Source organism: Temnothorax americanus, unplaced genomic scaffold (assembly GCF_048541705.1).
Source record: "Temnothorax americanus isolate GAGA-0224 unplaced genomic scaffold, ASM4854170v1 Scaffold32, whole genome shotgun sequence".
NCBI lineage: Eukaryota > Metazoa > Arthropoda > Insecta > Hymenoptera > Formicidae > Temnothorax > Temnothorax americanus.
Genome location: NW_027509464.1, coordinates 1,894,630 through 1,907,967, shown reverse-complemented (window position 1 = coordinate 1,907,967; position 13,338 = coordinate 1,894,630). Strand labels below are relative to the sequence as shown.

At 41.2% G+C, this 13,338-nt stretch overlaps 1 protein-coding gene and 2 long non-coding RNA genes across 4 annotated transcripts in view; 1 reads left to right on the top strand and 2 right to left on the bottom strand.

Moving 5' to 3' along the window:
- Positions 1-123: 123 nt before the first annotated feature.
- LOC143901151 (bifunctional methylenetetrahydrofolate dehydrogenase/cyclohydrolase, mitochondrial-like) lies at positions 124-2,775 on the bottom strand. Its single transcript, XM_077413186.1, has 4 exons — positions 2,136-2,775; positions 1,518-1,702; positions 1,071-1,439; positions 124-724 (listed from the first exon to the last, which is right to left on the bottom strand). Exons 1-4 carry the CDS (start codon positions 2,207-2,209, stop codon positions 336-338), a joined length of 1,017 nt encoding a protein of 338 aa, XP_077269312.1. The 5' UTR covers positions 2,210-2,775; the 3' UTR covers positions 124-335.
- A 777-nt stretch (positions 2,776-3,552) lies between these two features.
- The window catches only part of LOC143901155 (uncharacterized), a 67,478-nt gene continuing 57,692 nt past the window's right edge, over positions 3,553-13,338 (bottom strand). Inside the window, exon 6 of one of the 2 annotated variants that reach the window (XR_013258005.1) lies at positions 3,553-4,164. This is a non-coding gene — a long non-coding RNA (uncharacterized LOC143901155). Of the gene's footprint in view, positions 4,165-6,579; positions 9,570-13,338 lie in introns of those variants that run through there. The other variant, XR_013258006.1, reaches the window with a different exon arrangement.
- On the top strand, positions 4,153-5,253 carry LOC143901156 (uncharacterized). Its single transcript, XR_013258007.1, has 2 exons — positions 4,153-4,679; positions 4,741-5,253. It is a non-coding gene; the product is annotated as an uncharacterized LOC143901156 (long non-coding RNA).

Sequence of the window (13,338 nt, the reverse complement as noted above, 5' to 3'; positions counted from 1 at the left end):
TAGGTGGCTTGAAGCACTTCCAAAATTGTTTTCTCAATAAAAATTTATGCTTTTTATTCATTCGTTATTGATAAAGTTAGCAGGCACTTGTGCAAAAATACACAAAAGTAACAAAGACCCCGATAAAGCGCATATAAAATAAATTTTATTTGTACAAATTTCTTCTTTTTAATACAAATGCTATATATTATTATGAGCTGGTAACATTTCTTAAATTAATTAATAAACAGCTTTACATATAATATTATTTTCGCAAGAATAATACTTTGTTAATATATTACAAAATACAATACATCATCAATTAGAGAGATCCTAAAACAAGCTATTGCCGTGTGTCAATATACAAACGCCTTGTCTTCTAAACGGTCGGATTGCTTTGTGCTTTCCTGGTTCCTCATAGCAGCCGTCACTGTATTCTTCATCAGCATTGCCACCGTCATGGGGCCTACGCCGCCGGGAACCGGCGTGATATGACCGGCGACCTCCTTCACGCCGTCGTAATCCACGTCTCCCACAAGACGATACTTGCCGTCGGCCGTTTTCACCCTGGTGATACCCACGTCGATTACACAAGCGCCTGGTTTTATCATCTCCTTGGTAATCAAGCCAGGAACCCCGGCCGCTACCACGACCAGATCCGCCAGCTTCGTGTACTTTTCCAGCTCCGTGTGAGGTGTGCGACGATGACAGATCGTCGTTGTCATGTCCAGCGCGCCCGTTTCGCCTGAAAATGGGACGTACGATTAGTTTGAAAAATCAAGGATAACGATATAAACGTTTGATAAAATTCATGTGAGTACTTGCGCATTAAGATTTTAATCTGTGAGTTTTCTTATTAAAAAAAAGAGGTTGAATTGACAAAGAAGCCATGAATTGGCAGAGAGGAATAAAAGAAATGAATTAAATGCCCAGTGATAGGCAGCCCGACATTACGAAATAAAACAGTCGCAAGAATTTAAATAATGCTGCAGCAGTGATACAATTTGAAAGGTCTATGGCGTCAGAATATGTTGTCTCTGATATGATTTTGGTGTGGCTAAATTTTGTCAGTAAATTGATAAGTCAATCACCTTTGCCATCGGCATGAAGTAACAGTGCGATAGGCAGCCCGACGTGTTTCGATCTACCCACAACTACGGCGTTCTTTCCAAAAGTCTCGATTTTGCTTCTAAGTACTAATTCCTTGACAGCTAAGGCTGTGGCTGGTACGACACTGCTGTTGTCCAATGTCAGATTACCAAGGTTGTCCAAGTGAAAGCCGTCCACGTCTTTTTTAGGAATTATCGCTTGACACACTTCTTTCTCATTCATGCCCTTCGGCAACGGTAATTGCACCAGAACGCCATCGACGGACGAATCTCTGTTGAGGCTGTCGATTTCCTTAAGAAGATCCGCTTGCGTTATATTTTCTCCCAAATGAATGGTGTAACTCTCGATTCCTGGCGATTGATAAAATATTAGCACGCGAGTTTTGCGGTGGAAGCTACCTGTTTCGCTGAGGGTAAAAATGGAATTACCTATCAACTTTGCTGCTTTCATTTTCCTGCCGACGTACGCCTTGCTGGGTGGATGGTTTCCCACTAATATCGCCACCAGCTTTGGCCTCTTGTTCCCCGCATTTGTACAAGTATCTACAACCATCTTTAATTCCTCTTGAATTTCTTCCGCTATTTTCGTCCCGTCTATGATCACAGCTTCTTGCCTGCAACCGACAAGATCCAAAATATAATAAAAGGGAGCGGATGAAATTCAAATGCCATTTTGTTGTACCATCTGAGCTGTTTTCTGACACGTTCGTCAGATTCTTAACTAAAACTCAATAGCTCGGTTTCATCATCACTGTGAATTTCCTTTAGACCCGTAAAACATTTCAAGAACAATTGGGGCGATCTTTATTTATTATTTATATAGATAATTTTTTCTCAAGATATGCATTATAAAAACAATACATTACGGCAGCCAACGCGTTAAATATACGTTTAATATTTGTTGTTCAACAATTAAGGATTCTACATGCCGTAATAAGTATCTTTTGCATATACTAATTGTAAGACGTTCTTATTGTATTCTCTCAAATTAAAAAAAAAAAAAATTGTTTACACAAGTCTGACAGAAGAACACGGTCTCACGCTCACCTGATTTTCGACACATGCAGCTTCCTCGCGAACTTCTGCGAGATGACGGAGATGACGTTCCTCCAAGAGAACATTGTTGGTCGCTGTTGCCTCGTGGGACTCGCACGCCGATCTAAATTCTAAGGATTGCTACCGCATGCCGTCAACAAATTCCGGGTCCCGGCGAGGCGATCCTCGACGGGGGGTCCTCCGTTGCAGGGGACTTGGGGCACTTGGGCAATCCCCGATAACGCGCGGGGGTTCGTGCGTCCGCGATAACGACGTTCGGACAAACAGCTGTGAGCCGACGTCGTTGTCGTTGGCGATAAGTTCGCAGGGGGTCGATAGCACTGCGGAGGTTACGAAATCGATCGGCTGCCGAACGTGATCTCGAGTGAAAGGAGAGGCGATTAGATGAAAATTTAGGGCAGTGGTCCGACCGGCTCCGCCTTATCCGGCGCGGAGTGCGGAGAAGTCGCGCGGAAAGAACGGAGCCGGTCAGATTCCGCAGACTGGTCCACGTGGTCCATATTCGCGATCGGGGTTACGGCACCGACGAAGACGAGGTATTTAAAATTTTTTAAAGACAGACACGGTCCCGAGTAAATTAGAGTAAATATTTTCGTGACTCTCAAGTGGGCTTTCCGTCCCCGTTGGGCTCGGAGATAATTGAAGAGTGCAGAGTGTATAGACTTTACTGACTGTCGGACACACGAGATTTGAATTTTTCGACTGTCAATATAAATATCCGAACAATTATAGTTTCTAATGCAATATTAAATTCGTTATTTATTGTTATTATGCGAACGTCTTATAAATAAGCTCGTAATATACGCATTGTGCTGCGTTGTTTCTATAGTTGATGAGTCGATTCTCTACCGGCAGAGAAGTACATTTTTGTCGAAGTGATTTCGAATGATAATGAAGATGGCCCCACGATTCCATTGATCCTCGCGTGCATTAGCAGGTGGCCAGATATACCGGTGTATAAAGTACTGGCGGATTGAAAATATTAATTGAATGTAGATAATAAAACAATAAATTATTTATTTACTTTAATCCGTTTTATCTCTCTCTCTCTTTGAATCGATCCTTATTGAAGATGCATATTCGCTGTGGACGCATATGTTGCCGTTCTACACATATATTATAATTGTGCACAAAATTAATTTGTAATTTTGTCAATGTGTTTAATTTAAAAATGTACACATTCAGTTATTTTTTTAAATAATAGGGATATAAACACATTTTTCGAGTAAAATTATTTTATTTAAAAATATATCAATAAAAAAAAGTTTTAAATTAATTTTTTAAATGTTTTTGACGACAGTTTTTTTTTAAACAAAATAATATATTTTATTATAAGTTTATGAGATAATTTATGACAAATTCAATAATGGCATGCAATAAAAACTAATTTTCGGTGATCGTATTATATTAGAGATATTTACAATATTTGGAATAATAATTAATTAAATCGCTTTGATTTTTATTTAACGCTCTTTAAAAATGTTCTTTCAAGATTTTTGGAATTATCAGTGTTACAACACACTTCGATTTCTCATATATTAACGTCAAAGTTCCATAAATACACGATCAGCATACAGTATCTCGTGTTCTGAGATTAGAAGTCATTCATTAATCGTTTAATGTGAAAACAATCTACGCCTGTTTTTTCCAGTAATTCGATAGCAATATCGCTGATCGTCGTTGCGCTAATGCCAAACCTATACAGATCGCGTATCAAGAAGACGCGTTTCCGCGGAAACGAGATGCGCCGGAAGTTGAAGCGATTACGTAAAATTATTGGCGACTTTCGGGACCCGGAAAAGAGACGCCCGTGTCCCGGGGACGAAGTAATATTACGTTGAAACTGTATTAAGAGTATGAAATATGACTGAGCGTACCGGCGTGCCGGCCGTATTATTACTTCGATCCATCGTGTCGTAACTACTGTAACGTGGCCCGCATAGTAAATATTAAACACCGGACCTGGTGGCCGAACATACGCTCGCGAAACTTGACGTGCCCAAAGAGACTCGTCCAAAATCTAGGATAAGGAAAGCAAAGAAATTATTCATTTCTCCGTTTAAAAAAAAAAAAAAAAAAAAAAAAAAAAATGAGACAAATGTAGCACCTAAAATAATAAAATAATTTATAATTCTATTATTTAATAAAATAATTTACTACATTTATTCAAACTATATGTAGGTATATTTATTTATTATTTATTAAAAATAATTGAATATTTTTTGTTTAAGCGTAGGTACTCTATTGTTATTAACAACGGCAGTAAATCAGTTTTGTAATTTCGCAGCAATGCATTGTCACCACTAATTGTTTCAAAATAGCGGGTCTATCGATTATTGTTAACTATTTTGAGGATGAGCGGTGGGATACCGGACAATTTTAGCAGATCCACCGGCAGTGCGGCCAAATATTTAGTTGGCCGCAAGGTTTGGCGCATAGAGCGCATACTTTCCGCGATATTATAAGCCGGGCTTGAGCTGCCTCGACGTGCGACCATTCATCAAATAGTTGGTCTCAGTTGCGATCAAAGTGCTGGTATGTGCGAACGCGCGTTTGTTGCTAAATCTTGCTTGTCAAAATTTCAAATCGATTGCAGCACGCCCGGCCGAAATACTTGACGTTGCGAAGCGAGAAACATTTCTGGTATCCTCGGTGACACGAACAAACATATGTGATATATTTCATAAGAAAATAAAAATACTTTAGACCCACACATATTAAGTAATAATCTATTCAGATATAAACTTGTCTTTTTTTAAATAAAATGCCGTTTTATTGTTACAAAATATAATAAACTGAGTTCAGAATGTCGGAATTAATTCAAACGCAAGTTCTTAAAAGAATGTTAACGTAGAATAGAATATTAACGCGTATGTTAATATATATTACGGAGATATAATGTAAATTATATAAAACATCCTCGTAAAATAGTTTTATATTCTGCTGAGGAGGAGAGAGAGAGAGAGAGAGAGAGGGAGAGAGAGAGAGAGAGAGAGAGAGAGAGAGAGAGAGAGAGAGAGAGAGAGAGAGAGAGAGAGAGAGAGAGAGAGAGAGAGAGAGAGAGAGAGAGAGAGAGAGAGAGAGAGAGAGAGAGAGAGAGAGAGAGAGAGAGAGAGAGAGAGAGAGAGAGAGAGAGAGAGAGAGAGAGAGGGAGAGAGAGATGCAACTATGTCACGCAGTTGAGCTATTTTAGTTGGTGGTGATTAATTTCGTCGAGTTCTTTTCGCGTGCGTCCGTGTAGCTTGAATTTCCTGAATTCACGAGCTGGTTTTGAGCCCGTCCAGAATTCCTCGCTGCTCAACATTTTAACAATTCGGCGCCCGCCATAACTACGCGTAACTATGATAATTATGCGTCTCTTTAGTAGCGTCGTTTCCCGTAAATCCCGTGCGCGGTGTTCTCCGCGATTTTCGTGTTTCGAACTGTCAAGATTGTCACCCCGCTTTTCCGCGTTACACGGTAAGAAGCGTCGCGCTTTCGCCCTCTTTCTTCTTCCTCCCCTCTTCTTTTTTCTTTCTTTTCCTTCGCGAGTGGAATTATACTCCCGATATTTCAGGCGACGTCGCGTCGACGCGATCGGAGCACCGCAGACTGCATTATGCAAAAAAATATGCGCCCGTTGAATGAATAAATATGTATTCCTGTCTCGTATGTACTACCCCTCGCCCTTTGTCCTTTACCCTTCACCCGGTATAAGCTTCGCGACAGCCCTTGCTCATACATAATTTATCGTCCGAAGAATCTGCGCGCTCTCGGCGATAAAACGGTTGCCATAATCGGTACATACATCGTGATCGCTATTGACACAGCAGGTGAGGCTTGCGCGAATGCGCCTAAATTTCGCACTTTTGCCCTGCTTTTATCTAACAATAAGTAGAGCATCTCGCGTCTGTTTTTAAATGGAAGAATATTTAATCTGAATATCTATCTCTCTCTGCCGCGTGCATTTCGCTAGATTAACTTTATACAAATCGACTACATAATTAATGTCAACGATTTATTATATTTCAATTTTCGTCACTTTATATTTATATTATAGTTCTTTTCGTTTTATACTATGGACTTAAAATTTGCGTATTTATGTAATTTATTCATTGTGCTGAAGAAGACCAAGTAAGATCGAAACGTCGTCCACAATGCTTTATTGATCTTTGAATAATAAAATATTTTCATAACTTATAACAACCTTTATTTCTGGTCGAAATTGACCTCTTGATTCTCTCAATTTGTGTTTACACAAGCGTCTGTTTTTTTTAAATACCTGACTTACAATTTACTTATATATTCTTATAATTTGACTAAAAATATGTTATTAAGATAGATTCGTGATATTAAATTACGACAGAGCGTTCTATTTTGCGGCAACCAATGTCCATCTCTATTTTAGGGGGTCTTGATAAACTCTGAGCGGAAAAAAATGCGCAGATATGAGTAAATTTGTTCTGAATATCGTCCGAGATACCGAGAAGTTATGACGTAAAACTAGTCACACGCCTCGGCATCTCTGAAAACAACAGCGATGTCGACGGTTGACGTCAGTAGGTCACGCATCGGCTTGTCGCGCGAGGTCAACTTTTGCAATGGATATTTGCTCGCACACGCGGACGACGGTGACAGCGCTGACAGCGCGGTTATTTTGATTGAAATCGTACGTGACGATCTATATATAAGTATCGTTGCAACACGTGCAGCCATTGCCGCTAGTTTTTTATCATTGCGTTCGATAACTCGACATCACGATCGTTTAGCATTGAATTACGTAAATATCCACTTATAGAAGCGACACAGCAATTCTTGAAGACCTATACGTGAGAAAATTTGTCTAAAAATTTAGATAAAAGAAGGATACGGTGGCACCACGTTATTTTTGTGCGTTTGATTTTTTTTCTCTAGTCATCTAGATCATATTCGCTGCCTGGAAAATTCTATTTTTTCCCCTGCGCCTATCAGACGCGTCTCTCTCGTTAACTGCTGACATTATTTCCGTTCTTGTGCGCGAATTAATAAGGCAGCGGCTTATTACGGAATTCCGTCGGCTATTGATTGCCACTTGCAGTGCGCAGTTAATTAAGCTTTTAATTTAATGTAAGCGATGGCGCGGCGGCGGCGGCGGTGGCGGACGCGTAAATTCTACGATTTCTCATCGAGAATGTCGGACGTGTTTCGCGATTCTCGTGGAAATCGGGATTTGCGGCCGACGATTTCCATCAGAATCTGGACTGGCGGCTGACCGCATTTGCGGTATTACTACTTGCCGGAAACATGGATCCGCCGGATCTTGGGCAACCGTTGCCAATACCAACATATATGTAATGTCGGTGAAAGGTGGCAGCCGAAAAATTATGTTGCGGAATTATGTAATTTTCATAGAAAAATAAAATCGTTTGATCTTGGCGTCTGAGCGACGCGAGTGTGTTTGATCCTCAATAAGAAATACAGAACTTCAAATTAATTTCAAGTTAATTAAATTAATTTAATCCTGGACATACGCAGACCCCATGTAGAATTTCTATCATTAAATTGATGAAATGATATGTTTAAACAGAAAATGTATCAATATGCATGTCCGTGTTGTATTGCGCAAAGTATACCGAGATGCTTTTCTCGATAAGAATATATACGGTTACATTTCCAGATATCACGTGGTGCATACACCGTTAGTAATTACATAACATTAATGTAATGACCGTGCACACGATAGTTAGGAGAAAACGATGTCACGTTACAGAAAAATAATGTAAAACGTGCCATGTTGCGCGACGCTATAATATGCAGTCATGCCGCTATGCTCGGTAAATGCAATTTTATCGAATAAAACTGTTTGATTTTGTGTACAAATATAAAATGTATATATGTTAATGCATTTTTCTCGATCAAATGATGTACACGATGAGCCAGGAATCGCACAACCATGCAGAAAACGATTGATTTCTATACTAAAAGAGTAAATCGAGATTGCAGAGTAAATTTTTCTTGCGAGCCTTGTGAAAAACTTATCGGTTTTCAAAACAAACTTTTGTAATTTTTATACTCTTTACTTCTCTTTGTTTGTCATTATTAACATTCTTTATTTTATCTTGCGCGCGACTATCGATTCACTTTGCATGTCAATTATTTATACGTTTATATATAACATTATTTTTTATTGGAATTATCTCGGTGAAGCATTCTCTCGCGATTAAAGTTGGATTCTACCCAGCTTTGCTTAACGTTAGCTACAGTTTAGTCGTTGAAAAATAAAAAGCGTTTAAAAAGCGCGATATTTTTGTGACACATGACGCTTGCGAAAATTGCAATGACTTCAAAATAACAGAAAAAAAGTTTTGCACAGATTTGCACTATATATTTAAGGCGAGAGTTTTATCTTTCGCGTTAAGAAATCGTTGTTTCAGCAAGAAGCTTTTATCGCCGCTAAATCCGCGCTTGAATGAGGCTGTAATAATTAAAATATTATTTCGCGACAAAAAAATGAGAGGAAAATGGAGCGATAAGCGTAACGAGCCCATCGTGGACGTAAAAGCGTTTCCATTTAATTACAATCGATCGCAACCGGGATCGCCTTCGGCATCGGCCTGCGGGGCAGGAGGATCGGGGGAGCGGTTTTATCGGCGGTCAGCCACGGTGGTTCGTATATCGGCGTTAAAACCACCACTCAAATTTGCAGAACTTTTTATTTGCCCCCGCTCCTGCCGCCGCGAGCATGTTCGTCCCAACTTCTTATCGGCCGCCCTTTTCGGAGGGGCTTAAAATTTCAGAGAGCTTTTCTTCCCGTCCACTACCCCCTTTGCTCCTTCTTTCCCTTTCGCCGCTACGGATCTTTCTTTCGCGTCATTTGGTTAAGAGATTTTTTTCCTTCGGACTTTCCACAGTTCTCCATGGTTTCCCGAGGGGGGCAGGCAACAGAAAATGTTTGATCTACTTGATGCACGCTTTGAACCGCTCTTCTCGATTCTTCGTTTCTCTTTTCGAACGCCCGGCCTCTCATCCGACTGCCCCTTGTTAGCTCGGATTTCGGTTTTGCCGGTATTTCTTATCCTTCTCCCTTTCGCGACCTACTTTCGCGTGGTTGTAAATGCGAACGATAGCAGTCCGTTCTGTAAAGACCACAAAATAGCACGCGAGATCAAATTTTACCTTTATAAAGGAGAATTTTTAATCGCGTGAAACCTTGAATAAATTCCCAAAAAATAAGATAAATGAAAATTCGTAAGTGATCGATATTAATTCGTTCGAGAACGTAGCTAAGATTATCCAGGAAATTTCATGTTATGGTAGAAACAATCCCGATAGAAACAAACCCGACAGATTTCCGCCTCGTAGCTGCGCTGTCGCTTTCGTTCCCCGCGGCTTTCCGCCACTTCTTTCGCGCGCTCGTTTGTCATTTTTTGAGCAAAGTTCATTGCTTCCCGGACCATCGGACGTGAGCTATAAAAAATGCAAGAAAAAGAGGATGGGAGGTGAGAAGAAGGTAGGAGAAACACTTTGAAGCGGGGCAAAACTTTGGAGCTGGCGTTATTGATGTCTTCGGTAGACGTGTGCAAGCGTGGGAGAGGGGGTTGGCGGTAGGCGGTGGAAAGTGGGATCGGTCGAGGGGTAATCCTGAGAGCAGCCTGAAAGGCTAAATGAGAAATACTTTCCGATCGGGCAGCAGTAGCAGCAGCAGTATCAGCAGTCACCCCAAAGACTCTCTCGCCGGCGAAGCTTAAGACTTCATATAACGTCCCTGATCCTCGTCATCTTAGTCCGGCGTTGAGATTTCGAAGCTTTTATTACCTAACTGCCGATTTTTCTCGTCTCTCAAAACCTTTTTTAAATTGTAATCTCCGCTTGTGCTTCCGCACACAAATCACCGCATGATCCGGCCGAGACAAAAGTATTTCCGCGTGCCGCCGAAATATTCCGAATAACTTCAAGATTCGTGGATTTTAATATCGAGGGGGATAAACGTTATTGCTAACACGTATCCGCGTATACCTTTTTTTCTACGCGATTACTTAAGGTTAATCGGTTCCGTAAAATTTCCCATGCATCTCTCGCAGTTTTAAACGCCAGCCGCATGGCGAATCGAGAGACGAACGGGAGAGGGTGGGAAGGGGGAAGGAGGGAAGAAAAGAACGAAGGTAGGAAAAAATTAATTATGGGCACACAACGAGCCATAATGCTATAACGAGTCGGTACACCGAAGTACACGGGGCCGTCCTGTCGGCAGTAATAGTAAATTATGCAATAAATAATCGCGTTTAAGTGGCAACGTAATTTTCAGCTGCTAGTCTTACGGCTACCATTAAGGCCATTATTGCGAATCTCTTAATTTGCGAAAAACACTGCCTTCTCGCGCGCGGGGTGGTCGGGCGGAAAAGGGAGATGCGAGAAGGGGGCGCGGAGCGTGCTAAATGAAGCGCCGCGGGGTTGAAACTGTTCGCCGCATGTGTCGGGATATTATTCATTCTAACCAACCGGCTCTTGACCTCCTTTCGTCGGATTATATCGCTCCCTCCTTCCTTTCTCCTCTCGCGTTCTCTTACTTGTGTTTTTTTCTCGGCAATTACTATAAACAATTCCGACAGTTAATAGCCACTTATCGCGCTCCCTCGAAACGTCATTCTCTGATAACAAGATTGTTTTCTCAAATTTTATCTGTATTATTATAACAATCCAGTACAATTCGTTGACGTTACAAGAATTTCGATGTATCAATAATATTTTAATTATACACGATTGGAAATTAAATTTGTAGAAACAGAAAAGAATTGTCAAAAAGTATATAATATTCTTTATTTAATTTTATGAGAATCTGATTTTAGCGAAATAATTTGTGCAATCCGATTAAATTATTAAGAAATTTAATAAAGGATTGAAACAAAATTGACATTTGATCAAACTCTCGCCCCAACAAATTATAAAATCTACGTTGATTAAGGAATCTCTTGGTACAAAGTTTCATACATTTCTCTGACATTATCCTGTACGCCATACCTTACTTTTATTTTCATATGTTAATACGACATTATTGAAGCAAACAGACAAGGCAGCCTCTGCCTCAAGTTTGTCTTGTACTTCTCCCTAAAAGGCGGATATACACTAAGACTCCCTGGGAATACGAAATTTTCAAAGTTGCTTCCCGTTTCAGTCAATGTCTTAAGTCTTACTCCGCTTTGGGTACAGTTCACGTTCTCCGCGGCATAATTTTACATCTTTAGACCTGAATATTTAAACGTAAGTCTGCCACTGCGTTTGAGGATTCGCGGGCGTAGAGCCGCCGGGGCTTCGCGTAACTTTTACACGATGTTCTATTGTATGAGAATACCTTAAAGATTTCGCGCGGCAACGCGAGACCTCCGCAACGCGTAAAACGTATGCTCTACTTCCTCCAACAATTGCGATTCGCAGCGCGTCATTATATAGTCCAAGAGGAGCAGACAATGAGCAAACGGTTTATAGATGATGAGACACTCCTCTATAATCTTTGGTGGATTTTGTCTTAGCAAAATTTTAATCTACGATTTAATTACCGCTATATATGTGTACGCGTATGTTCTGTGTGCTGTATACTTGTGTATGCGTGCGTCTAACGTTCAAGATTAGAAAATTGCGATAAACAATATTGAACAAACTTTTTTGAGGAAAAATTAATTTTAAATTAATCTCATTCATCTCAAAATCGTCGAAATTTCCGTATAGATGCATGAAATTATAGAAATTCGTGATAAATGTCAGCTAACATATTGCGAAGAAAGCTAAGAGCTTCTCCCTCGCTTGCTCTCTCTAGTACCTACGTTACCTTATTCAAATTCGGGCCTTATCTTTAATCTCACGTATTTCGATATTATCTGTCACAGTTTCTCCGCAATATCGCTTCACCTCGCTCGTGCTTCTCAACCTCCCTCTTTCGGCGTCTCTCTCACCCTACCGCGGGGCTGCTACCAACGCAAGCTGTTAATTATGATTAATCATGTCTCGGAAATTAAAGCGATTAATCTTCCTGTTGTTACCGGCTCGAGAGAGCGAGCCTGCGCTTGTGTGCGCGCGCGCTGTCCAGCCGTTTCTGTTCCCCCTGCGAAAACGGAGGGGTGGTTTTCCCAATTAGTTGGACCCGCTAATCGGCCCTTTAAGACCTACATTGGTTCGGGTACGTGAGATAAGTACGGCCGTTACGGTTTAATGATATGCATTTAAGTTACGTCGTTACATTTGTATCCTCGACTTTATTGCAGTATTGGAGTCTGTCGATTTCTTTCCATCGAATTCTAATAAAGATACATTTCGGTTTTTTTTTCACGTTTCGAGATAAATATATCCGGACAAATGAGGGAAGGAGCTTGAGATAGAAAAAAATAAAGTGCAAGAATCGAGGCACAAACTGGCTTGGAAATGGTTGGACACGCGTCGTTACACTTCTGTCGCTGCATCGAGGGGAAGTTAATTGAGCGAAACTCATGAGCGGGTTCGATAAAGCCACCATCAAGGATGGGAACGGGAAGCTGCATTATCATACGACGTTCAAGACAAAAGAAAAAAAAACAGAAAAAAGGGAGAAACACATCAAATAAAGCCTTGATGATGACCGTGTTCCTCGATAACACGGGGTACCACGGAAATCATTATTTTTCCATCTTCACGATACACCTTGGTAACGGCTATTGGGCAACGTTTCGTACACCTTCGCCACTTTTCAACCTCCCGTCGAGAGGGAGGAAGGAATCGCGCACCGGGGTGGCTCCAGGGAACAAAGAGTCCCGACACGATAGCGGCTAGCGGTGTAAAAAGAGTACGTACTATCGCAAATAAATAACCGATGGAGAGAGTGGTCGAGAGAGGTTTCTAAGTGCGAAATAGGGGTGCGCGATAGAGAGGAGGGCCCGGCGGGGGTGGGGCTTGAAATGAATGCGCAGTGCACGAAATGGGGCGGCTGCCGGTGAATGCAAGTGTCGGCGGTGGTGCAGCAGGCTGCAGGGGGAAGGGAAGAGAGAGAGAGAGAAAGTCGTCGAGAGTGAGAAAAGGGAAGGTTGGGTACGGGTTCGAGAGCGTGAAAATGCGGGGGCGGCAACCCCTTGTAAAAGAAAAATATATAAACTCAAAAGCCCGATAAAGTCAGTGCCTGCTGTTACAACAAGCCCTCTTTTTCTCTTTCACGTCGAACGACGGCTCTTTGTCTCGTTCCCTCTCCGCCTTCACGGCGGCCACCAGGCATTCC